The sequence below is a fragment of the Strix aluco genome, chromosome Z, assembly GCF_031877795.1.
Source record: "Strix aluco isolate bStrAlu1 chromosome Z, bStrAlu1.hap1, whole genome shotgun sequence".
NCBI classification, from domain to species: domain Eukaryota; kingdom Metazoa; phylum Chordata; class Aves; order Strigiformes; family Strigidae; genus Strix; species Strix aluco.
Genome location: NC_133971.1, coordinates 37,288,988 through 37,313,257, shown reverse-complemented (window position 1 = coordinate 37,313,257; position 24,270 = coordinate 37,288,988). Strand labels below are relative to the sequence as shown.

Here is a 24,270-nt window from a genome sequence, read left to right as displayed (position 1 = left end):
TTCCTGGGGAGCTGGCTCACTCACAATAAGTTACTGCAGTTTATCCACAGATTGCCGTGTGGGTTTTTCTAACAATGGCATTGAGTAGGAGTGGCAATGGTATTTCAAAAGAGCAGCACCTGTATACAGTAGTGGATCTACAGCATGTAGCACCTGGAATTAGCTATGATAAAGCTGCATTGTAACAGTTCTGTTGTATCTGAATCTTGAAGCAATTACTTAATGAAGCACAATTTATTGGAGAAATATGTATGTTGAAAGACAGAGACAAAACCAGAAAGGTCTATGAACTTTCCCTGTCTTCTAGGGTGTTCAGTGCATCTTTGTTGTTCTCTGTGACAAATATAAAATGCATTTTGAAGAAATTTCTGTTCATGCATAAATTAATGATGATTAGTAATTTTATAGCAGACATGTCACCATGCTTAAAATCAAAACTAAAGTGCAACGTCCTTTTCTTTCATTTCCTGATTCCCCTTCAGAAAACATTTGGAATAAAGGACATTTTTGATCAGACCTCTCCTTTTTAAATTACCCCACTCCTCGAGGCTTATTAGCTTTGCTAGAAGCACTGAATTTTACCTCAATTAATCTGCAACAACTAACCCAAGATAAAGGGGAAAAGAAGAAAAATTAAAATCCCCACCAGCCTAGTTTTGCCTCTCACCAAACTATCTGTGCGACCGCGAAGGGAGGGAGGAAAGGAAGGGGGGCTGGGGGGGTGCTGCCGTGCGCAGCGACACCCCGGGCGGGGCGGGGGCGGGCCGCTGGCTGCCCCGCCTGCGCGGGGCGGTGCGGGGCGGTGCGGAGCGGTGCGGTATGGTGCGGATCCCGCGGCCGCCGCCCGCCGCAGACGGCGCGGCGACGGGCCGTAGCGGTGGCTGCCTGTGCCCGTTCCCGTGCCCACTCCTGTGCCCCTGCCGAGCGCCCGCGGGCCGGTGCGCAGCACCGCGCAGCGCAGCCCACCCCACCTCTGGGTGAGCGTCGCCGGTTTGCGCGGGCGGGGGTTGGGCTGCGGCGGTGCGGGCTCTCCCCTTCGTGAATGGCCACCCTCGTGCGTGGTACCCGGTTGCTGGGAGGTGCTCCGTGCCATCCAGCCAGTGCATCCGCGGCTTTCCGCGGTTGGGGCTGGCGGACCCTCCTGGGCTGGATCTGCTCCCATTTCGCAGGGGGAAAAAGTTTGTGCGGTGCGGGGAGGCGCGGAGCAGAGCGGTGCGAACTTGGGCTGAGTTAGGCGAGGCTTTGCGGCATCTCGGAGGGGAGTCAGGGAAGATAGGGCTCCGGGGCGCGGGGGGGCTGCCCTCCGGCGGGGGTGGGGTGTCGGTGTGGGAGCGGTCTGGCTGGGCGCTGCGGGGTGAGCTTCGGGGCAGAGGACAGCCTGGGCCCTTCCCCGTTTCCCTTTCGCGTGATTGGGAACGGTGTGGGGCGATCGGCCCATCCGCCGTAAATTGCACACAGTAGCGGTAGTGCCGTTCCGGTGTCTTTCCTGCTTACTGTTTTTATGGCAGTCCGGTGAGCAACAACTTTAAGGTGGAAAATAAATTATCTCCACTGTGGTGCTGTATCTTGGAGATGGTGTATCTCTGTGACATCTTCTTAGTATGGAAGCCGTTTGTAAAAATCGGAGGAAACTGCACGTGACTTAATAACTTTTATGTAAATAACTGCATGTAATAGTTGTAATTCTGTATTTGAGAATACAAAATCAATGTTCTACTGATTAATAGATTGTTTGGTATTCAGTTGTTACCACAAATTACTTGAATAAGTGGTGTAACAAAGTTTTTTTTGACTGTAATAGTAAGGACTAACAATTTTATTTAGAAAGTATTTCATATTTTGTGTCATACAGAATGCAACTTACTATGCATAATGCATACATAACTAATTTCTACATTACATGTGTTCTTCAAATTCAGTAACCAAAGCACCTGTTACTATATAGGTTTTTTTCCCATGTTAATAGTACTGTTGGTCTAATACGCTTAGCTCTGACATACACGAGTAGTCCTCACATAGTTTAATTTCTCACCGTTTCATTTGTTTCAGGATCAAGTCCTGAATAAATTTAAACTATTCTCTTAAAGAGGAGCACGTTTAAAAGATACTTACCACACAGATATTCTTAGTAACTTCCTACATTTAAAGCTGAATGTGTGACATAAGCCAAAACAAGCCCGGAGGTGAATGAAAATTTTGTCTTGCTAGTCCAAGCTAGTGTCCTAGGTCTGATCAGGACCAAGCTGAGTTCTATGTATAAACTTAAGTCGATTTTGCAGAGGAATTAAAGAAACTGTGGATGTGTTACACCTTCATTTTGATCCTGTTCCAATGGCATAGTCTTTTACCTACATATCAATGACTGTTGCTCTATGCACACGTTAACATTTCAATTAAATCTGCCTCAGCTGCCTAAAGGTCTGATGAGATGCTTGTTAGCACTTTGATTGCTTTTTCTTACGTTATTGCCCTTGCTTTTGGGATTTGGATGTTACATGGTCATGGTAAAAAGTAATTACAGAAGGTGTATCTATTAAAATACTAGTTGGTGTATCCACTAAAATAGTAGTTTCTTAATTTTTATGCAACATTTGGAGACAGTTTTTACTTTCCACTAGGGTTTTTTTGTCAGCAACTGAGAGCAGTGGCTCAGAGGCATATGAGAGGCATAAAATGATCTGAGTATTGATAGCCTGTTATCCACGGGGTTACTGCTGAAACAAACATATTGTTGCTGTGTCTGATGGGATGTGACAGGGTTTTATGTTACAGTTGGTAATATTCTGCTTTAAATTTTAAATTTAACCCAGTCTGTAAAATGCTTTTTAGAAGCTTCTAATCCCATGTTGTTTCACTAATATTAATAATACCTGTTTGTCCTTTTAAGACAAATGAAGAAAATACTTCCTATGAAGAGTAAAAGTACTTGATTCTGGGAAAACTCTTAAAGCACTTCTAACTTCAAAGCTGGAGAGAAAGTATGAAGGAACAATCCATCTGACTCCCTCAGCATCTCACAAAGAACACAAAATGGCTCTTCAGAAAAAAACTGTTGCTGGTGTCTTGGAGGAGTGGTGTTTGGAGGAACCACTGTTCAGTTGCAAACAGCACCAGAATGTTAGGAAAAAACTGAGACTGATAAGAATTATAGGGCTTCTTGTCAGTGTAGTGGCCATTAGTACCTTCTCTCTTTCAGTTAGTGCCTTTTTCAAGATGGAACCACATAGCATGGCATTAGCCAGCAGCCTAGATAGCCAAAATCTGGTGCATGGGCACCAAAGGACTCTGTTGGATTTCATGGAACAGAATGAAAATGGCACTCCAGACCCACACACTTCTATGAAATATGAAGCTGAGCACGTCAATGCAACAGATGATCATGCCAAGGGAGAGTACCCCAAGGACCTTTTCTCTCTTGAGGAGAGAAGAAAGGGAGCAGTGATCCTCCATGTAATTGGAATGATTTACATGTTTATAGCCTTAGCCATAGTCTGCGATGAGTTCTTTGTTCCTTCCTTGACTGTCATAATTGAAAAACTGGCCATATCTGATGATGTAGCAGGGGCAACCTTCATGGCTGCTGGTGGGTCAGCCCCAGAACTCTTCACCTCTTTAATAGGGGTGTTTATATCCCACAGCAATGTTGGCATTGGTACAATAGTGGGATCTGCTGTGTTCAATATCCTGTTTGTTATTGGAATGTGTGCTTTATTTTCTAGAGAGATCTTGAACCTTACTTGGTGGCCACTCTTTCGAGATGTGTCCTTTTACATCGTTGACTTGATCTTGCTAATCATCTTTTTTCTGGATAACTTGATCATGTGGTGGGAAAGCTTAACACTCCTGACAGCTTACTTTTGCTATGTGACTTTCATGAAGTTCAATGTTCAAGTAGAAGAATGGGTGAAGAAATTTTTGAACAGGAACAAGGTTGAGAAGGTAACAGCAGACGCTGAAGGAAAGGTTGGTCAATTTTTAATTAGCATATATGTAATGATGTCCTTGTAAGTGCTGAGCCCTTCTATGTCATAAAGATCCTAATATAGTACAGTAAGCAATATAAAAAGGTTCCATGTTTTGCTAAAAGGTCTTTTTGTCTAATCAGTCTAGTAGGATTGAAAATATAAAACATGAGGTAGCCTTCTGGTAAATCAATAGCTTTTAACTTCAGAATGATCCTCATCACACAGAAAGCAAGAAAAAATACCAGCAAAAAGACATAAAACTTTACTCAGCGTTTTGGCACATTGATGAGGTCTGTGATATAGCTACTATTTTTTCCCTAAGCTTTTGGATTAAGCAGTAACAATATCTGGGGAGGATCTTGGGTCAAAATTTGACTTTTTAAAGACTTTCAATGCACTTTCACAAAAAAAAGCAAATCACTCAGAACAATATACAAAGGCATTTTTATACATGTTTTTCATCTACTGATGCTGATGCACAGTATTAACTTCCAGTTGTAATTGGTGGCAATTACATGAAAAAAATCTCTGCAAAAACAGTGACCACAATGGCAAAAGGCAGAGGTCCTCTGTTTAAGCAGGATGGTTTCCCTTTCCTGGTATTTGCAACAAAGGAAACTAATTTTTGGCCTAATACCTGGCCACAAGGAGAGAAGGGGATTTATGCACAGAATGCTTGGTGGCATTTACTATCATCTTTTAAAATGCTTTCTTCTTAAAGCAGGCTATATTTAAGGGACTTACGAAGCTGAACCCAAAAATATTTATGTATGTAGTAGTATGTTAATTGGATGTTTACTGAAATTTAAATATCTTATCTCAGGGAGCTGTTCACTGTTTTGCTACTTTTGTTTAACAGCCCTGTATGAGTGGTTCAGAAGAGGCACAATCCACTAATATAAGTGTGCAGGTGTATAAAGAGGTGGATAGAGAGATGAAGCACATATAACTGTAGAGAGGGGCTACCTCTCTGTGACTCTCAGGAAACTGATGATTCTGTCTATATGCCTAACTTTGAAAAGAGAGATTGATGTTTTAGCAGTATGGACAGGTGCTTGCAGTTTTAGGACAAGGCACAAAAAAGTCTACCAAAAATAAAACCAGAAAATTCCCTGGTTTTTAATTTTTCTGTACACTTGTAATTTTATATTTTCCTTTTTGTTCTGTTCCTTTTCCAAAATCAGCATATTCATCTTTCTCAAAATGCATAATTGGGCTTTTATAAGTAAATTAAAAGAAGGGTCAACACCAACAGAGTATTTGCCCTAATGAATGAAGGGCTTCTTTAACTACATTAGTTAGTTTCTAAATAATGTAATATTTCGCAGTGCATTGTAAGTACTTTGACAGTGTGCTAAATATATGTAATGATAGGAAGAGACTCTGGTATATGAAGCAACCGTTTAATGCACCTTCATCAGTCCATAAACTAGATTTGAAGGAGACGTAATCCATAACTGGTCTAACCAATAGTCAATAAGAAAAGTAACTGCCTTGGGTTGTCCAGGATAAACAGCAGGATAAAGTAGCTATATACCATGGTAAGCGCTCAATTATTTTCAACTGAATAGAAGAATAAACATTTATTATGTTCAATATGGCTTGCAAATGATTTGAAGTACTCTAGATGGGCTTGATTTTAAAAGATACTTTTAGAAGCACTCATTTATTGTTTGATATATTAATTACTTTTTCTTAGACTTTATTCATATTATAGGTGCACAGAATTCAGATAGGGCGAAAAAAAAATCGGAAAACTGGGTACTTTTCCTAAAAACACAAGCTTTGCATCATGTGTTTCATGCAGATATTTTTAATGAATTAACTTGATCTTAATTAAAATAATAAAATAATGTATTAGCAAATCATTGAAGAATAGGGGGAGATGAAAGAGTTGCTCTAATTTTGTTGCAGTTTAGCTAATATGTATTTTCTGCTTCTTGGAGAAAACAGCTTCTGAATGTATCAGACCATGTGTTTCTTCTATGAGCCATGCCGTAAAGGCAGATTTTTGAATATTCAGCTAACACTTTGAAATTATAATTCATTATGAATTATTTTACTATTCAATTGAACTGCACCTAGGAGGGTGACTGAACTGATTTTCTGTTAGCAAGGATGTCACAGATTATGTTCTTGGGAGAGAATCTCACTGAAGTTATGTGTTCATTTATTTACTGTTATGAGATAATTGGTTTTGTTGGTTTTTAAATTAAAAAAAGAAGAAAAAAAATATTGCATGTAATCCCAAGCCTGATAGAAATGCCTAGGATTTTCAGCTCAAAAGCTATTGCCTAAAGCAAGGGATAAAATGTTTTTGTGGTCTGAGATCTGGTGCCTAGTAGTGAATGCAATGCATTCACTATTTCATAACCAGTAGTGCTTATTTCATAACCAGTAGGGACTACAAGTATTGCAGAAGTGATAGTCTTGGCTTTTGGTGGCAAAGGATGCTTAATTTCTACAGTGTTAGCTGCTAGCCTAGATTGCTTCCAGTCCTCAAGAGTGTGCTATGTCAATGCAAAAAAATTGTATATAATCAAATTAGTATATCAAATGCAGAATTTGCAACCTCAGGTGTTTACGAATGGAAACGTTTTCACTCTCCCCCCCCCCCCCCCCCCCCATTAGGACAGAGAATTGCTAGGCAGCTCTCTGAAATCAGTGGCCTAGAGTGTCCTGAAATAACTTTATTTCAGGAGTGTATAGAAAATTCTCTTCTTTCCTCTAACGAATACCCCTTCTGCCTATCTGTTGTTGATTTTGCTGTTGTCAAACCGACAAGTATTCTGCTACAGAAACTGTGCCTGCCATATTTACCTTTAAGACTTTGTGTCGTAATCTGAAAGCAGCTCAACGAAGTTGAGAGGACTAAATAAGGCATCATAAAGCTGGATAGTTGAAGGGTTAGGTGACTTAATAGCAAACAAGTATCAAAGAGTAAAAATCTGATAAGATGAAAAACCTCTTGCAATACTAAAATGTATTTTAATGTTAATTTTAGTACTTTTATTATCAATCATCTTGAAGAAAGTTTTACATTCTCAAGAAGGACAGTATTTCCAATGAGAAAAAGTTCTTAAATCTGAAATGATTTTTCTGCTTAGCTGTCATTTGTTCTGAATATATTCACTGTGTTGCTAGAAGTCATAAGTATCTCTAGATGTCTTTTAGATTCCTTTCTCTCTTCTGTTTTTAAGAATTAAAGCACTTTTTTTTGTACTAGAAAACTGAATATTCGAACTTAACTACTTTTTCTGATCTTCTTTTCTTTAGTGTGTCAGTTACTTGAATTTCATTGTGCTCACTACTTTCCTCCAAAAGCTTTAAACAAAGTAAGTCTGGGTTCTTAAAGAGTACAGGTTGAGAAAATTTGGTAACTTGAATTTTGGCAGCAGTTTGGTGACACTGATGAGAACAGACTACAAGATTTTTGCATTTAGAGGTCATGGGGTGCATTCGCAAGGTCCTTTTTGAACTGTGGATAGTCTCATGCGTTGTCTGACCCTCAAAGAAGCCTGATGGCAGTCTGATACTGATAAACTCCAGAGATCATGTGACATGGATTAAAAAAATGAGGAAATATGAAGAAGCAAGACAGCATGAAAAACCAGATGGCAAAGTTCTACAATGTATAGTGGCATATGGCATCTGCAGACCAAGTTGAGTCCCTGACAAGTGACACCACACCCTGTGGGCTGCCCTGAATGGGCCCTACAGTAGGTAGTGTGATCCACTACCAGATACTTCCAAAAGTCCTTTCCAGCCTACCTTATTTTGTGGCATGATTTTTGTGTTTTATGTAGTTATCATGCAAAGAACAGATAATTTTTTAGGACTGAGGAGGAAACTTTGATATTAATCCTTCATCATCTTCAGTTATGTGAAGATGTTTAAAAACAGAGGCTTGAAATTGAATATAATGGACAAGGAGAGGAAAATGGAAAAAGTTGATGTACAAAGTTCTTAAAAATAAGACTTTTTTGACCTTCTGCTACAGTTTCAGTCTTTTCTTCATAGTCTGTAATGGTCAAGGCATGTTGAATATACCAGGTCATGGTAAAACATCATGTGACATTACATTTCAGTTTTTAAGTACTTTTTTTTTTTCTTTAATGTAGCGTGAAGATCATTGCATAAATACTTGAATCTGATCACTCAGTAAATAACTCAAAACAGTTCTGTTTGGCAACTAGGAGAACAGAATGTGGGTGGCACAGGGATATTGTGCAATGACATCTGTTTCACTGACAGTACCATTTTAGATAAATAGCTTATGGTATATACAAGACAGTTAAAGTTTTTCTACATTTACAGAGCACTGCATTTGGAAAATGAGCTATTTTTACCATCAAAACACAGTTTGACAATATTTTATTGCCAATTTTGTTGTCTTAAGAAATTTGAATATCTTGTGTGATATTTTAGGATCTATATTAATCTCAAGTGTTGCCACGTATTTGCATTCTAAAGGAAAGGTTGTTAACAGTATTTTTAGGTACCGTACTTGGTGGCTGTATTAACACTGCACACGCAGAGTCAGTTATAATGTATGATCTAATACGTGTTTGTTTAAGGAAAAGCACTAATTACCTGCATGCATACAGGAAAAAAAAAAATCTGCAAAAGGTCTGAGTTTGTAGTTGGCTTGAACTACTGAACAGGTTTTTCTCAGGGCTTCTTAATGTTGAATCCACAGAACAGGTAACTGTAACTCTATCTATAGAATAGCCTTTCATCATCAACAAAAGATATTTTAAAGCAGTGTTTCACAGGTCATAGGGAGATCAGAGTGGTATTCTACAGGCACTTCACAGTTGGTCTACTTGTGCAAGCCTGTGTGTAAATATAGAGCTATGAGTATCTGGATCTTGCATACCAACGCATGCAAGATGGTTGCATTGTTTGGAACACAAGCATCACCACTGTCCTTGTAACATGTTTTGTTTTGATAAAAGCCTGGTTTTGTGTTACGTTTTATCTGCTTTTATTATCTTAAAAACTTTCAAGTTAGTTCTGTGTTAATGTTACTCCAGTAGCAGTAACAGTTAGTTAATATACCTTGAATATTTAGCATTGTTGTTTCAATTTAGGGCTGTTACTGACATACCCAAAGGCTGATACTTTATATATACAACCATTAGTACAGTGAAATGGATACTATTCTCAGTTTATTTTAGCACCTCTCAGTAATTTATTGACTATGAAGCAATGATTATAGTGGTTTTCACCACTGGAATCTCTTGGTTTTGTATGTATATACCCTGGTAATGAGCAGAAAGTGACAGAATGGAAATGAAGTATAGGTTAAATTCTCTTAAATCATGCCCATCCACTAAGATTCATTAGACAATGCTTGCTAATTGTGCTGGGAAAAGAAAGGCTAAAACTGTGCTACCCTTAATTAACTGCAAGGGGACAACATATCCATCAATACATTTAAAAATAAAAACCATATGTAGTATGTAATTAAAAAAAAGTCAGATGATACTCCTCAGAGCTACACAAAACCAGCTGTGTTGGCAAATGTTCACCATGCTGTATTTCAGAAGAACTCCAGACATGTTTAAATTTGTTGTGCTAGAAGCTGTACAAAGAAAGGAATATACAGTCCAAAAGTCTGGAGAACTTTATCGATGTTTTTCCTTCTGTCATCTCAGTGCTTTGGTCTGGACACTCAACAGGATGTGGGAACTACAGGAGACTGTAGGTGGAAATTCAATACCAAAATCAGTATACTAGACCTCAAAATATCTGCCGGCTTGGGGGTACTTAAACTCTGGAAGAGCTTCACTTTTGCTTCCAGGCTTACTCAGAAATGCCAGACCTTGGTGGAGCAGCATGGTACTGATCTTTCCATCTAACCCACATTCCTCTACTTTTTTCCACAAGCTATTTCTCCAAATTTATCTCCCAGACGAATATTTAAAATAATCCAGTGGCTTTTACAAGCTCTTAAGGTTCTGGTGGTGAGAGTGCTCAACTTTTATGCAATTATATACAGATTTTCTACATTCATGGCTTACTTTATGTGGTGCCCCACTCATCATATAAAATTTTGGGTTACAAGGCACAGCTCACTCCCCTAATTTTTCTGGCCTTGTTTTAAAAAGCAATAGTAAACACTCCTCACCATGTTTTTAAAGGGTGGGTGTAGGTACCTACCTTTTCTAAAGTGTGGGATGTGGCTGGTGGAAGCTGCCCTAGGGCAGTGCTTGTTGCAGCATTGGAGGTGCCACAGTACACTGATGTCTTGGTCACTGCTGATTTTAGGGTGGCCTTTGCGTTTCTGACTGGTGACACTCCCTTCGGCAGTCAGCACTATACCACCAGGGCCACATGCCAAAAAATTAGGCTTTGTGAAGTGCTTCTGCCCTGTTAATGATCTGGGGGTTGGTGGTTTTGTTAGCAGGAGTCAGTTTTCCACTGCCAACTGCAGAAGTGAGAAAACAGTCCCTTTTGGGTCCTTTGTCTTTCTGAAATTGTTTCCAAGAATTCAGGTATTTTGCTTTTGTAACTGTAGAATAAGATTATAACCAATTTCAATTTGTTACTACGTAATGGATAGTATGTTCATACTGAAGAAAGTCCTATAACAAAAGCAACGTAGAAGTGGAAAATTGTAATGGTCAGGACAGTTTATAAAATAGAGAGATATGCCCGCACTTGTCGATGTTCGTTGAAAGCCAGGCTTTTTAACCATAGAAATTAGAGATCTTATGTGCAGAAAGCTTTTGAAAGGACTGAAGCTAAAGTGAACAGTCTGGGTTCCTATTCTTTGTTGCTTGTGGTTGGACATTTGTATATTTTTATAGAGATGGTCAAAGTCAATGTGGGATTTGGACATATGTTAACCTTTTACCCCTTAGGTACAGACAACAAACATACAAACCCAGCAAGTGCTTTCTGGTAAACAGCAATCACTGTAGTACCCATATTTCAAAATTAAAATAGCTTCCCTTGGTCCTTTTATCCAAAATTCAAAATCTTATTTTAGTCAGCAGAGCAAAGAAATACAGAGACAAAGGAAGTCTGAAAGTATATATTTTAAAAGATCTATGTGGGATGAGTGAGCATTAAAAGTGGTTTATACACAAGGTATAGAACAGATGGGAAGGTGTATTAGATATGAGTGTAAGTAAACAGTTGTAATACCTATAACGATTAAGACATCTCTTCCCTATTTAGCAACCTGTTTTGCTATTTATAAAATAAACTTTAATATAAAGAATAAGACTTCTTAATTTCTCCCCAGTCACTCACAATGTTCTGCTTAACTTGCAAATTATGTCTAGTGTGGTGTTACTAATTTTGTAGAATAAAGAGTGGTGTTTCCTTCACCTTAACCTAGGTTAGCCATATTCCATTGTGTTTCAGCCAACTCTTATTTAAATATCACTTTTGATTATTTAATTTAATGGCTGGTTCCATTAATCTGTGTAGCAGTAAGTGTGCTATGGGCACAAACTAGAGATTCAAATTCCTTCTTGGCACTGAGAGTTTTTTTAGATCATAAAGTGACAAGATACAGTAAAATCGGATAATTGTAATGAATTTTTGCTCACAGATCAGTTGTTACACATCATAAGGTGAGATACAGGTGGTTTAGAAAAAGGAAGGTGACTGTTTTGGGGATTTTAATCCAAAACCCCTCATTAAGTACTTCTCTTGAAAATCACTATTTTCCTTTATCAGTACAAACCAAATACCTGAGTAGTACTTAGATGTGTGTTTCAAAATTCTGGAAATTTGGACTGTCAGTGAGAACTCCTTCTTATAGAATACTCTTGACTCCATCTTGTTCTGTTTTAATACAGACACAAATGATTCAACTATTACTAATTTTCGTACCAAAGTATTGAGATGATAATCTGGTCTCCATCACACTAGGTGCTTAGACAACTTTATGAAATTACAGTTCTTTCCCTCAGTAGCTCATGGTGGAAAAACATAAATGCCTTTCAGAAAACATGGTAAGAAGCACATGATTCATGATGTATATAATTTTATGTATACTGATATATGCTTATCCTTCTATATAGCTAGCATACCATCAGTCTTTTCCTCATCATCCGAGCTGTCACCGAGTTGCTGATTATTTATTACACATAGATGTCCAGAAGGTAATTTAAACAAATATTTTATTTCTCTATATGATTTAGCAATAGATCTTTGCAAGTATCAGTCAATGATGCATCCAGTAGAAGGCAGCATCTTTTGTATAGCAGGACCTAAGTCAAAATAGTAGTGGTGGTGCTCTATTTTACTTATTGGAAAAATGGGCAGATCGGATGGTTTGGGTTTAGTTTGGTTTTGTTGTAAATTTGTGTGTGTGAAATTCTTGCAATTGTATTGTTAAGAGCAGGTCACTGTTGCAGGTAAACTGAAAATCCTAAATTAGACCAGCCTTAGGGCATACTTTTGGCAAACCAATTACATTTGACAGAAAATATTGTAGTATTACATTCTTTTGCAGGCAATACCTGTAACTTTGAGCAAATAGAGTTGCTATTTGCTGTCATGGATGGTTTGTTGGCTTACATGTGTTCCTATCTGAAAAGAGGAAATGAAAAATATGTAGTCTTGGAAAAACAGCCATTGCCTTGCTGGCAGTAGAATTGAGCCCCATGGCTGGGGAGGGCAATGAGAGTTTTAACTGTTGATCGTCCACATGTTTCTGCAGCAGGTGGAGGGTTCAGAGCTCATGCTGCCTTCAAAGCAGCTTTACCTAGCAGTATAACTACTGCTCTACGTTAGTCAACAGTGGCTCACTTTGGGTAATTTTACTTGCCCTGTCAGATACAATTTCATCAGGGCAGTTCAAAGAATAGTTACTGCTCGGTTACTGTGTTTTGCACTATTCCATTGCTATTTCACTGTCCTCTGTATCATTGAAGTTGTATTCATTTACACGAATAGCCATGAATAGCAATGATCTTGGATGACTTCTTTTGAGGTGAATGTGTGAGAATAGGCCTAAAGATATGTGTTCAATGAGATTAACACTGCTGTGAAGTGCTACAGTTAAGGGATGAATAGATTGGTGCAGTATAATTTCTTGTTCAAAGAAGAATAAGGATAGCCCGGGAATTTGAACTACATACTACACTCATAAATTTTCCTCAGGGATTAATCCTGCTTTATCACCTCTTAACTGCTTGCTGTTGGGAGTCTAGTCTAAAGTGAGTGGTAATACCAGTGACATTTATGGCATAACCAGCTAATGTAAACTTTTCGCCCTCTCGCTTTGCTTTAAAACACTTCTAGCAGATATAGTGCACTAAGGAGAAGGCATGTCTGCTGTCACAGCCTGTGTTTGGTGATCTTCAGGGCATTGTCTGAGGCCTGTCCAAGGGAGAAGGTTGAAGTTTGCAGGGTTTATAACACTGGAGGATAAGCACCTCTTTTGGGATTTATCACATGTTAATTTTGTTGTTTAATTTGTGGTGCAAGCTTTTATCAAATTACTAATTAAATCCCTTTTATTGCTACGAGGCACAATCACCAAGTTATCTTTTACCTAGTTTATGGCAATGATATATTTGAGTGGAAAAACACAGATTTTAGAACTCCAGAAACTGCTTTGTCCAGGAGTAGTTAGAAATAGTTCATATTATTAAGTGACTTACACATTTTTAAAGCAGTCATCTGAAGTAATTTGAAAGCATCATGCTGTCTAGCAGCTACTTTTGGTTTCTGTATAATTTTATTGCTATTTAAATATTCCCTTTATTTGCTTTATTCTTAATTGTATGTATTTGCTACACTTTGTTTTAATTTGGAATGTTTCTGCGTGGAAGCATGTCCTGCTTGAAGGCATCATCTTGCCTGGATTTTTAAATGCTGCAGTGATATAAATAATTATGAAATACTCTGCAAAGTTTGGATTAAGAAGTGGTTATTATTTCCTCTCTATATTGAAGACCATGAAAAACAGTTAAGTTCTCCAGTTCAGAATGTGTTTTTTGACTCCCATGTATCTTGAAGCAGGCACAACAATGCTACTTTCTCTCCAGAAGTCACAGACAGAATACGTGCATCTCTTCTCACTCAAAACCAACAGCAAAATTCCTCTAAAATTTAGTGAGAGAATGATCGTGGCCTAAATTTTGGAGAAATATTGCCATTGGTTCTCGTGTTCAGTTTCTGAGATAAAATCGCTACTTGCTGCCGCTCAGAATCCTACTCTACACATTATAACAAAGTGATTTTATAAACTTTGAATTGTCTTGTTCTCAGTCTGTACTGGAACCATTTACCATTTGTGTGTATGTGTGTGTATAAGCTTGCCTATGTATACATATGCATGTATAATCATGACTCTGAAAACTGCTATGTAGGCCATATAAAAGGTCAACAAGATACAGTGCAGATGCATGGGATGGTAATTTGTGTGCTTCCTCCATCATTTCACCTAGACTCTGCCTAGTAACCCATTTCCATAAGACTTTCTCAAATATTTAAAATTTTTGAGCAGCACATTTCTCATAGTTTTTTTCCAGATTAGCTCTTCAGAGAAATATGTCTGTGTTTTCTCCTTAAATTTGGACTCCTTCCAAGCAACAAATCACTCCTGCCTGAGGCCGAGGATGTGACGTACCGAGCTGTTGACATATTTTATTACACCTTAATATATCATATTAGTAATTCCTGATATCCTGTGCCTCTACAGGGATAGAAACAGGAGGCCTGCATCACTGGAGAGAGATGATTTCTCGCTTTCCAGTGAGGTATCAGGAGATGATTCTATGATGGGAATAGCCCAGGGCACTATTCTTTACTACATGACATTTCATGCAGAGAAAAGGCCATTTCTTATTCAGAGGAAAGGCCAATAGCTGGAATTACAATAACTAAAATTTGTTACATAAGCAAGAAACTGTGCAGTTAGTTAGAATGTGAATTTAAAGTATTACTTTTTTCACTAAAAAGTATCTACTCAGAAAGCGTAAGTCTTCTTAAGCAAAGGAATAGAAAAGTCGCCAGACCCATTCCCTGGTTATTCACAAATATATATTTGCAAATCTGTGTACTAATATAAGCAATTATTTGCAAATATCAATATTGAAAATTGGTAATTTTAAATATACTGGTATTGAAGTGATTTATTGAATTATTTGAATAACTTCCTTTGTCTGTTTTTTGCTTGCAAGCAATTACGTATTTAGAACATAATATATAGTATATATATTTAGATCCGAAAACATGCAACCTCTTCTTTCCTATTAAGGAATCTTGCAGGTGCACATGCATAAAGAAATACAGACTTTCATTTTAAAATAGCAGCCTAGGCTCAGTAACAGGCATGGACTGAATTGCAAACTCATGCCTTAGTTTTGGATTTGAGGGTCGAGAGGTGGTTCTCTCTTTCATTTAATCTTAGAAACCTATGGCCTTCGAGCCTCGTAGAACATTGTAATGTGCTGTAGGAAGGTTTATTTCTGATAGCTTGATTGGATTACTGTGTGCAAGAAAAACAATGGTCAACATATTGATGTCAAAATGGTCTTGAGGCAAGGCAGAACATGTGGCATCTGAGAGAAAGTAGATACAGCAATGGTGAGGCTTGGTGGAAACTGACAAACAAACCACATACCATATATGAGGCTCTCCTTTAGTGGCATGCTGATTTTGAAGCGTCTTGGTAAGCATAATCTTGTTAGCAGACATTTTTGCCAAAGTTTTAAATGTTAGTAGATAGATTTCCTGCTTAAGAATTCTTCCCATCATTAACAGTATTGTCCCTCCTTTAAAATATTAGGAGACATAGTAGGGAAAACAATGAAATTGGACTTGAACAAACCTGTAGGTGTAAATTGTTATAGTTGCAAGAATTTATTTTTTTTTAAAGGGAAAGGACTACACTGAATATAAGGTAGGTTTGAAGTTGATGGCAGGTTTTGCTGTTGATTTTATGAAAGTGAAATTAAGCCCAAAAGTCAGAACATTGAGAATTATGATCTTTCTGCTTCTCTGGTCTCTCTGTGCCACTGTATAATTCCAAGCCTCTGAACTGCTCTCCTTCTATATTAAATCAACCCTAGCAACCAAACAAAGCAATTTCTTTTGGACTCAGAGCAAGCCGAACAGGCTTTATCAGCTTTCTGTACCCTTGGACTTAAACTGGAAAAGGGCACTCTGTGTTTCACAGCCTGATCTGTCCTGTCATGTGGGTAGTTTTTGGATTATTGATAAATCTCAAAGCAATTATTATATGGTGGGCCCATAATAGTCTTTTTTCAGGCACCTCATCCCATGTTTTAGGCGTCCATCTCTTTAAGGGGGATACTGGGTACAGGTGAAATCAGTTAATTACTGTCTGAAATGTAGGAAGAGATATTGCTCTACAATTAGTTAATTAGTATATGTACAGGCACATTTCTGTGAGTGATACAGTGGAAGAGAACTCTTCTCTGTAAATAACCTGGTCTTTCTATGGAAAAATAGTATGCAAAAATAAAAAGACAGACCAACTAATTTTCAGAGTTAGTTGATCTGCCTTCAGAATTCTCAATGAGAAGTTCAAGACTTAAATAATTGCAGAATCCAATTCCTGACCCCAGATATATCTGGCTTAGTTGTGCTGCCTGACCTGTGAATATAGTCTCCTCAGGTTATTTCTGTGATCAGCACAGAGAAATGGGCGTTTTTAAAGTGTGACTTTGACCTTTACTATAAGGATTAATCTTCTCCTAACCTGAAATTGGGCAGAATTAATCTGGGCCATCACCTACAGCAATAGGTTGGTAAACTCTGAAAAGCCATCTCCTGTGCTTGTTTTGCAATAGCCTGAATACATACCATGGTGTTGCCTTTTCTAACACCTAAAATTACATCAGGTTGTGGTAAGGGTGACAACCTGATGTCATTTTCCACACAGTCACCTTTGAGATAGGGGTGATTCAAAATTACTGTTTTTCTCTGCAACTAAGCAAAATAAAATACTTATTTAGGTGCTAATCAAGTTTGTGAACATTTACTCCCTTGGTATTCAGGTCAGTATGTAGGCATCCCATGTGGTTCTAAAGAGGTGCATATGGCAAATGAGCTATCAAGGGAGTCTCACTATTATTTATAGAAAAGTCACTAGCACTGCAGCCACAGAGGCTGTTAACATATATCATAGCAGATTTTTCTGGATTACCGTTTTGATAAAATGAGGTGTAATAACTTTACAAGAATTACAGTATTGGTTAACTAATTAACCTGTTCTTTAATTGATTAAATTTTCATTAGCCTTCAATGTGGATGGCTGAGCATTTACAATGAATGAACTGTATTGTATACAGCTCCTAAAATAACGAGGAACCCCCTGTTAGGATTCTGCAACTCCAGCTTCCAAAGGAAAAATTAGTGGCTAATTATGAAAATTCAGATTACATTGTTGTTGCTCCATCTGCTTTTCACTGCCTTTGGAAGTTTGTTCTTCACAATTAAATGCTAATTGTTGTTTTCAAATATTTTACAATATAGTGAGGGAATAGAGCCTGCTGTGACAAAGCATATGTGCACACAAGTCCCTTAAAAGGAAATCAGGTTGCAGTCATGGCTTATTCAGACTTGTTGTTGAGTTTGGGTAGGTAATTTCTTTCAGATGTGTCTCAGATCCCCTCAAACTTATAAAGTCATATGCCTGCCTTATTCATTTGTGGAAACAAAAAAACCCTGGATGTCCTTTGATGTCACCCCATTATCAAGGCTAAAACATCTGTGTATAGCAAGAAGAGAGTGGTATTTCACTCATGAAATGTAGAGCATCGTCTGTTTGATCCTGTTGCAGTGTGTTCTGACCACCACCCTTTTTTGACATCATCAATGTATTGTCAAAGTAGTGATTATAGCATCATCTTGTATCAGTATAAGAACAAAAGAGTAAGGCATAAGGATAGGAAATCAGTAATGAGAAACAGGTATTTTTAAAAGACAAAATTCCTCCCATTATGTTAAGGATTTGATGCCATACCTCATTCTTATGCATGTGTTACTTCATATTAACCAGAGATTTTGTACCATACATACCACTGACCATTTGCCATGGAAAACCTGAAATTTACCTGAAACTTACTGTCTTCTCTTTGCTAGGCACCCCTCTGAGACGTGAGTGGCCAATGCCAAGCCTCAGGTAGTGCTCCCTGACCCTTTTAGGGCCAACACTGGTTGCATTTTGTTCACCAAGCCTCTTGCAGCAAAGGGAGAATAAGGAAAACCACCAGGTTTGGGGAAGGAGCTGTGACTTACCTGTTTTCCAGTATCTTGACATTTTGGTTCTGATGTCTCAGGTTTGCCAGATGTTGTCAGGGACTGAGATTGTTCCATCACTGTTTCCCAAAGTGTGGACCAAGAATACCTTTCTGGCACTCTGTGAAAGACCACATAGCAAAGTGCTTCCTGATGCCAAAAGCAGGAGGAGAATCTGTTATTCCAGCTCCAAACATCAGCCAGGGATTGCACATTGCAGAGAGCTGACCAGCTGCATGGGGCTGGCTTTCTGTTTGCAGTAGATGGTTATCACCGTTGTTGGTTTTAATGGGTTTTGGAGAGACTTGGAGTGCTAGAACAACAAACATTCTCTGTGCAGAAAGCAAGGACCATTAAGATGTTGCTTGGCAGCAAACATTGTGGAAAAGAAAAGCAGGATTTTCTAACTCTTGATGACATCCTGTACCTTGCTGACTTTTTGTATTGGAAGAGAACTATATTGCCCAATATTAACCCCCCTAGCAAGGAGAGCTTTGCTGGAAATCTAGTTTTTCTAGGCTTGATAAAAACAGAACTACTACCATAGGATGTGTGCTACGCTTCTAATGTAAGAAGCTTACTGAAGTTCGTGAAGCTACATGGGATGAATATAAAGCTCAGTGTTGAGCAGAACTGCTCATTTCTGTGAGCATAAATGTATACAGAATATATCTGTGTTTATGAATTTTACTTTTGGTAAAATTCAGCACCATTTCCTGTGAAAAAAATCTGCTACCTTATTCAGTGTACTTCCAAAATGTGGTGCTACTATAGGCAAAGTTGTATGTCCACTAACTGAATTTATTCCTCATAAAATGAATAAAGGCTTTAAAAAATATAGGAGAGATGTTTTTCATGTTATTGAATTGTGTGTGGTGACTGCTGGCAGTGCTCCCCTGGGCCTGTGGTGGCACTTCTGTTGGTTTTGGTTAGTTCCACTTGGATATTGTATGTCCTGGCCAGCATGAACCCTCCAAACTGGAATTTAGGAGAAAGAGATTAATTGAGATCAGAAGGTAACATTAGATGCAATACTGAAAAGTTAGGCTCCTTATCAGCAGAAACAATCATGTTTCTGATGTTTTTCCAATTTTTTTTTCTTTAGCAAGGTATCTAGCACCTCCAATGCAGCGTGTATGCCAATGATACACTGGTCATAAAGTAAACTTCTTTTATTAATGCTGCTATCACATAAATCCCAATCAAGATATAGGAAGAGTGACTGTGTTTTGACAGAGGCAGATCCAGTCAACCATGTGTGGTTTGGGATGTTTTGTGACAATTAGCTGTGTCCATCACATACTTAAATGTACATGGCCTGAATTTTTTCCCTGTTTCACCAGTTATGAGTTTGTTGGAGTATAAGATATAGTTCACAAAAAAAAATTATATAATGGGATATGTGGAAAGCAAAATAATAATTTACTGAGTCTGTTTCTTTGTCCTGTGAGGAAAAAACTGATATGCAGCTTATATAAGGTTTCAACAAAACATCTGAACAAAGCTGAAAGAACCCTACAACCTTAAAACATTAGCAAGTCTAAATTACTATTCTAAATTACTCTTCTAACACACTGAGGAATTAATCGTGACTCACATATGAGTGGATATCAAATTAGTAGCCACAGAAATGAGCAGTGGTTTGCTATTATAAAATACACATATCAAGAGTTGCTCAGGCCATTTGTAAGTGTCATGTCAATTAGGAGTCTTGAGGTTGGTATTTCTGCTCATGATGTTAAAAGAATTGCTGAGGACAATCAAGAGAGAGGTTCAAATGTCAGCTTCCGTTGTCATATGTGCAGTGTTTTGCTGGTAGGTGTGCAGATGCATTTTAATTGGGTCCAAGATGCAGCTTGAATATGCTGGCTCTCTGTCAATGTAATTGAGAAAAGTACGTATTTACAGTATGCCTAGGGCATTTAATTTCTGTATAATGACAGCAGAGGGTTTCTGCTTACCAAAGAGGAGAAATCAGCATAGCCAAATGTGTGTGCATTCCTGCTGTGATGTGTTCTCATTGCAGATACATGTTAGTCCTTGAGCAGAGAGAGATATAAATAACAGAAGAACAGTCCCTTCCCTTTTTTTATATCTGTATTTAAATCTGTGAAAGAGCATCTGGCTCTCAGAGGACAGCTCCTCTGGAAGAATTTGTTAAGGTTGCAGAGATTGAAACAGAGATTGCTACTCATCATGCTTGCCCCCAAATAAATGTAGTGCTACAGTAACAGTACTACCACTTCTTCCACAATTAAAAACTTTTTGTGTGTTTTAAAGAGACTGAAATCAGAAAAACAATGTGTAATAGTGCCATCTGGTGACCTTCTTTCGGATAGTGGTGTGAAAATATGTGATTCAATGTAAGACATTTCACTTATAAACACAAAAAGCCTTTAAAATTACTTTTTTAATTCAAACTCCCTCAAAGTTCAGAGTTATCAAGGGAGGATATTGCTTCAGCCCCTTAGAGATAGCTGAAGGTATGCTGTTTCAGCATGGGTATAAAATGCTGGAGGACGTTTATGTCTCTAGTGACACTGACGTTGAAAAAATAGAACACTTTTTACATACCCTGATAGGCACATGTGGCTTCTCACTTCAGCTGAGAACTGCAGTACCCAGGTGTTTTGGTGATGAAATCAGATTATTATTAAAACACTGTTTCTCCAGCAAGTGGGATGACACCTCCTGTAACAGGCCAGCCTCTCTGTTGTTGATCAGAGCTGTTTCGTCATGGTATTTATCGTAGGGCTTGATCTACTGTGGGAGCAGCAGATTCTTCGCACTGCTGCAAGCCATGGCATGCAGTCACTGGCTTGATCCTTAGCTAATAGGGCTTAAGATCATGTTCAGATTCTCAGCTGAAAAGAGCAACAATGAAATATAAATACAGGCTCCTAGCTTTGCAGGTGAAGGGCTTGGAAGTCTGTCTTTGTGTCCTAGCTGGGCCTACTCAGAGGAAAGACAAGAAACCTGATAACGTGTCTTGCTCACCAGCAGTTGAGATAATGAAAGATTATCTTAAACATTTTTTTCTAGATATGTTTCCCATGTTCTTCACCTTCTTGTTTTCAGAGCGGGAGGAAGATACGATTGTGTTTGTTTGAAGTTTAAGTAACAGAAAACAAGTGCATGAACACCATAGTTATAGTAAAGTATGGTATCACATTTCCCTCCCAGTAATTATAGTCACTTGTAATAAGAAACACCCTTCACCTGACTGTGCAGATAATTAGTTATCTGGATTTTAGGCCAGAGGGTAATAAATGCTGGCACAGATCAGTCATCATGTACATCATATACATAAGTTGATGTAAAGGCCCAGATATATGTAGGATGATCTTCAGTAAGTTACCAAAGTTGCAGATATAAATAAACAAATAAGTATTTTTAACAGACAGATGATACTCACAAATAGTATGATTTTAGTTTTTGGCAGTAGCAAAAAAATACTGCAAGGCACACACCTGGAAAAGTATTTTAGAAACTTAAATTCTGGAAGTCAGATGCCTATGTTATATTTTGGGAGCTTGAAAATCAAGACCATTGTAATTTCAGGTTTTAGCTGCTTTTTTTTTTGAAAGAACTTGATTGTATATATTGCTCTCTCAGCACAGAGAATATGAGCAGGCTTATTGAAATAAACTACTTTCATTAAAGTACCTTTAATGAGGTTCTGCATTTAGAATCATGCCAGGGCTGAGGCTGGTGCTACCTCTGGCGATTGTCCAGTCCCATCCTACCTCAGGCAGGCTCAGCTACCACAGGTTGCTCAGGGTCATACCTGGTTGGATTTGGGTATCTCCAAGGAGAGAGACTGCACATTTCCCCTGGTAAACCTGTTCCACTGTTTGATCACCCTCACAGTAAAAAAAAGTTTTTTTCCAAAGGTTAAGAAGAAATTTCATGTATTTCAGTCTGTGCCATTTCTTCCTGTCTTTTCCCTGGGCACCACTGAGAAGGGTCTGGCCCCTTTACACTATCCTGTCAGGCGTTTACACACGTGCGTAAGCTCTCCCTGAGCCTTCTCTACTCCAGACTGACCAGCCCCAGCTCCCTCAGCCTGTCCTCCTATGACATGCTCTTGTCTGCATACTACCCTGAACACCTGGAATGGTAAACAGAAAATTAGTTTTCTTTTGTAAGGGCAAATTCAGGAATTCAGCCTCTTTCTTGAGACTGAAAACTGTCAATATTTTAGGTCGTTATTTTCATATCTGATAATTTTCTGTGGGCTGTCTGAGATTGCCCTTAATTTTATACAGACCCACCTCACATTTGTTTCACACATGAAAAGGAAACAAGAAATGAAATTAAGCTGAGTCATATACACAGTCCCTGCATCAAGGTAGCTAATTGTGTATCAGGCAAAATTCTTGTTAGTAACCTCAGAGCCCAGTTTTTAGCCACTTCACAGTAAGAGTGGGCAATGCGTATTTGTACGCTGTGTATTATACATTATACTCTTGTAAATGTTTTAGATTTTGCAGTTGAAATCCTTTCTGGTGTGTTTCAGTTTAAATAACTGTTCAGAAAGGGAAACCTTGCTCTGTGCAGCACAAAGTTTGAGGGAGTGATATGGAGAGTTGCTTTAACATTGGTCTCCTGGACTCCTTGCTGTGTATTTAAGATACCTTAGAGAAAACACACAAAAAAAATGGACATATGAAGAGGAGATGAAAGAACTCGTTAATTGATGTCCATGAAGAGCATGATATAAGGAGAACAACCTGGCCTTCTGGTGCAGATGGAATGAGAACGAGTGGGGAATGAGACACTTTTCTTATAGGGCTATAAAGTAAAAATTGTTGAAAATGCTTATGCTTGAGATATGCCACTTTTTAATATCATGAACCCATTCCTACAGGTCAGTTTGGGTGTCTTGCACAGGACAGCCCCATGGCTTCCTCTTGCTGGAGAAATCTTGAGTAGTGCAGAGCTACCAGAAAAGATTCCGAACAAAAAGCAAGGTGTTCAAAAGCACCACTAATGACAAGTTCTGGAGAGTTGGTGTACATTATAGAAATCCTTTAATTTCTCTGACTTCTGTTGGTGCATGAGTCTAGTATGAAGTATCCTTGAGATTATGAAGAAACAACGTTAATGGGGAGAAAACCTACTTCCATTTTATGTGTGATTATATCTAAAACCAGGCAGCTTAGTGTCAACATCTCTGAAATTTTGCTTTCTTATTTGTAGACTCAGTTTTTAAAGACTACTGACACAAGGGTAAAGTTTTTGAGATGTTTTGGTAGCTATTACTTAGCAGGGCAGGTGCATTGTCCATCAGTGGGAGCTTTGGGATCTGTCAGCATAACAGGCAGCTATACTCAGTCACCTGGTAAGAACTTGATTTTTGCAGTAGAGGCATGTAGTATTGGCATACTGTTTTTGTTGTTGCTTGATTCCTATGAAGCCTCTTATGTGCAAGATAAAAGCAAAGCACATAAGATTTGTGTGTAAGTATAAGTAAATGAATTTTTTCAAGGAGACATAAGGAAATACAGTGTTAATGATCATAAATTATGAACCATGGAAAAATATATATACCCAGTGCAAACAGGTTATACTTTTCTTATGGAATCGTACCTTAGTACCTGGCCAGCTATAGGAGAAAACAGATAAAACAATTATATGACTACATTCCAGGAATTACTTTAAGCAATTTTTTTCCCCACTCTAAAGTCATATAGAGAAACATACCAATCTCTGCTGAACTTTTGTTCTGGCACAATATGAAGAAGATCAACATGAGGTGTTTGATCGCATTGGATTGCCATTATGAGCTGGCAAAACTAACTTGTCACAGTGGAAGCTAAACACCTTCTCTGTGAACAATCTCTGAAGTATTAACTAGGACTAACTGAATGAATCTGTTTACCATAGGAGTGCTATCTCATCAAGAACTTGAACTTCCAAGCAGCTCTCAACAGAATTAAAATTCAGTTGTCTCTCCCATTTTTTGCTGAAATTACTAGTAACAGAGCCTGTTTCTGAGCAACCGATTTTTTTTCATGAAATGAAAATAAGTTTTTTATCACCTTTATTTTACCATTTCTTCAAC

General features: G+C 38.3%; 1 protein-coding gene across 4 annotated transcripts in view; it reads left to right on the top strand.

Moving 5' to 3' along the window:
* The first annotated feature begins 812 nt into the window (after positions 1–812).
* Positions 813–24,270, top strand: part of SLC24A2 (solute carrier family 24 member 2) — a 120,680-nt gene continuing 97,222 nt past the window's right edge. For all 4 annotated transcript variants that reach the window (XM_074812800.1, XM_074812798.1, XM_074812799.1 and 1 more), the window contains exons 1-2: positions 813–977; positions 2,888–3,963. In XM_074812800.1, the coding sequence (XP_074668901.1) occupies positions 3,031–3,963 (933 nt within the window). In that variant the 5' untranslated portion in view covers positions 813–977; positions 2,888–3,030. The remainder of the gene's footprint in view (positions 978–2,887; positions 3,964–24,270) is intronic.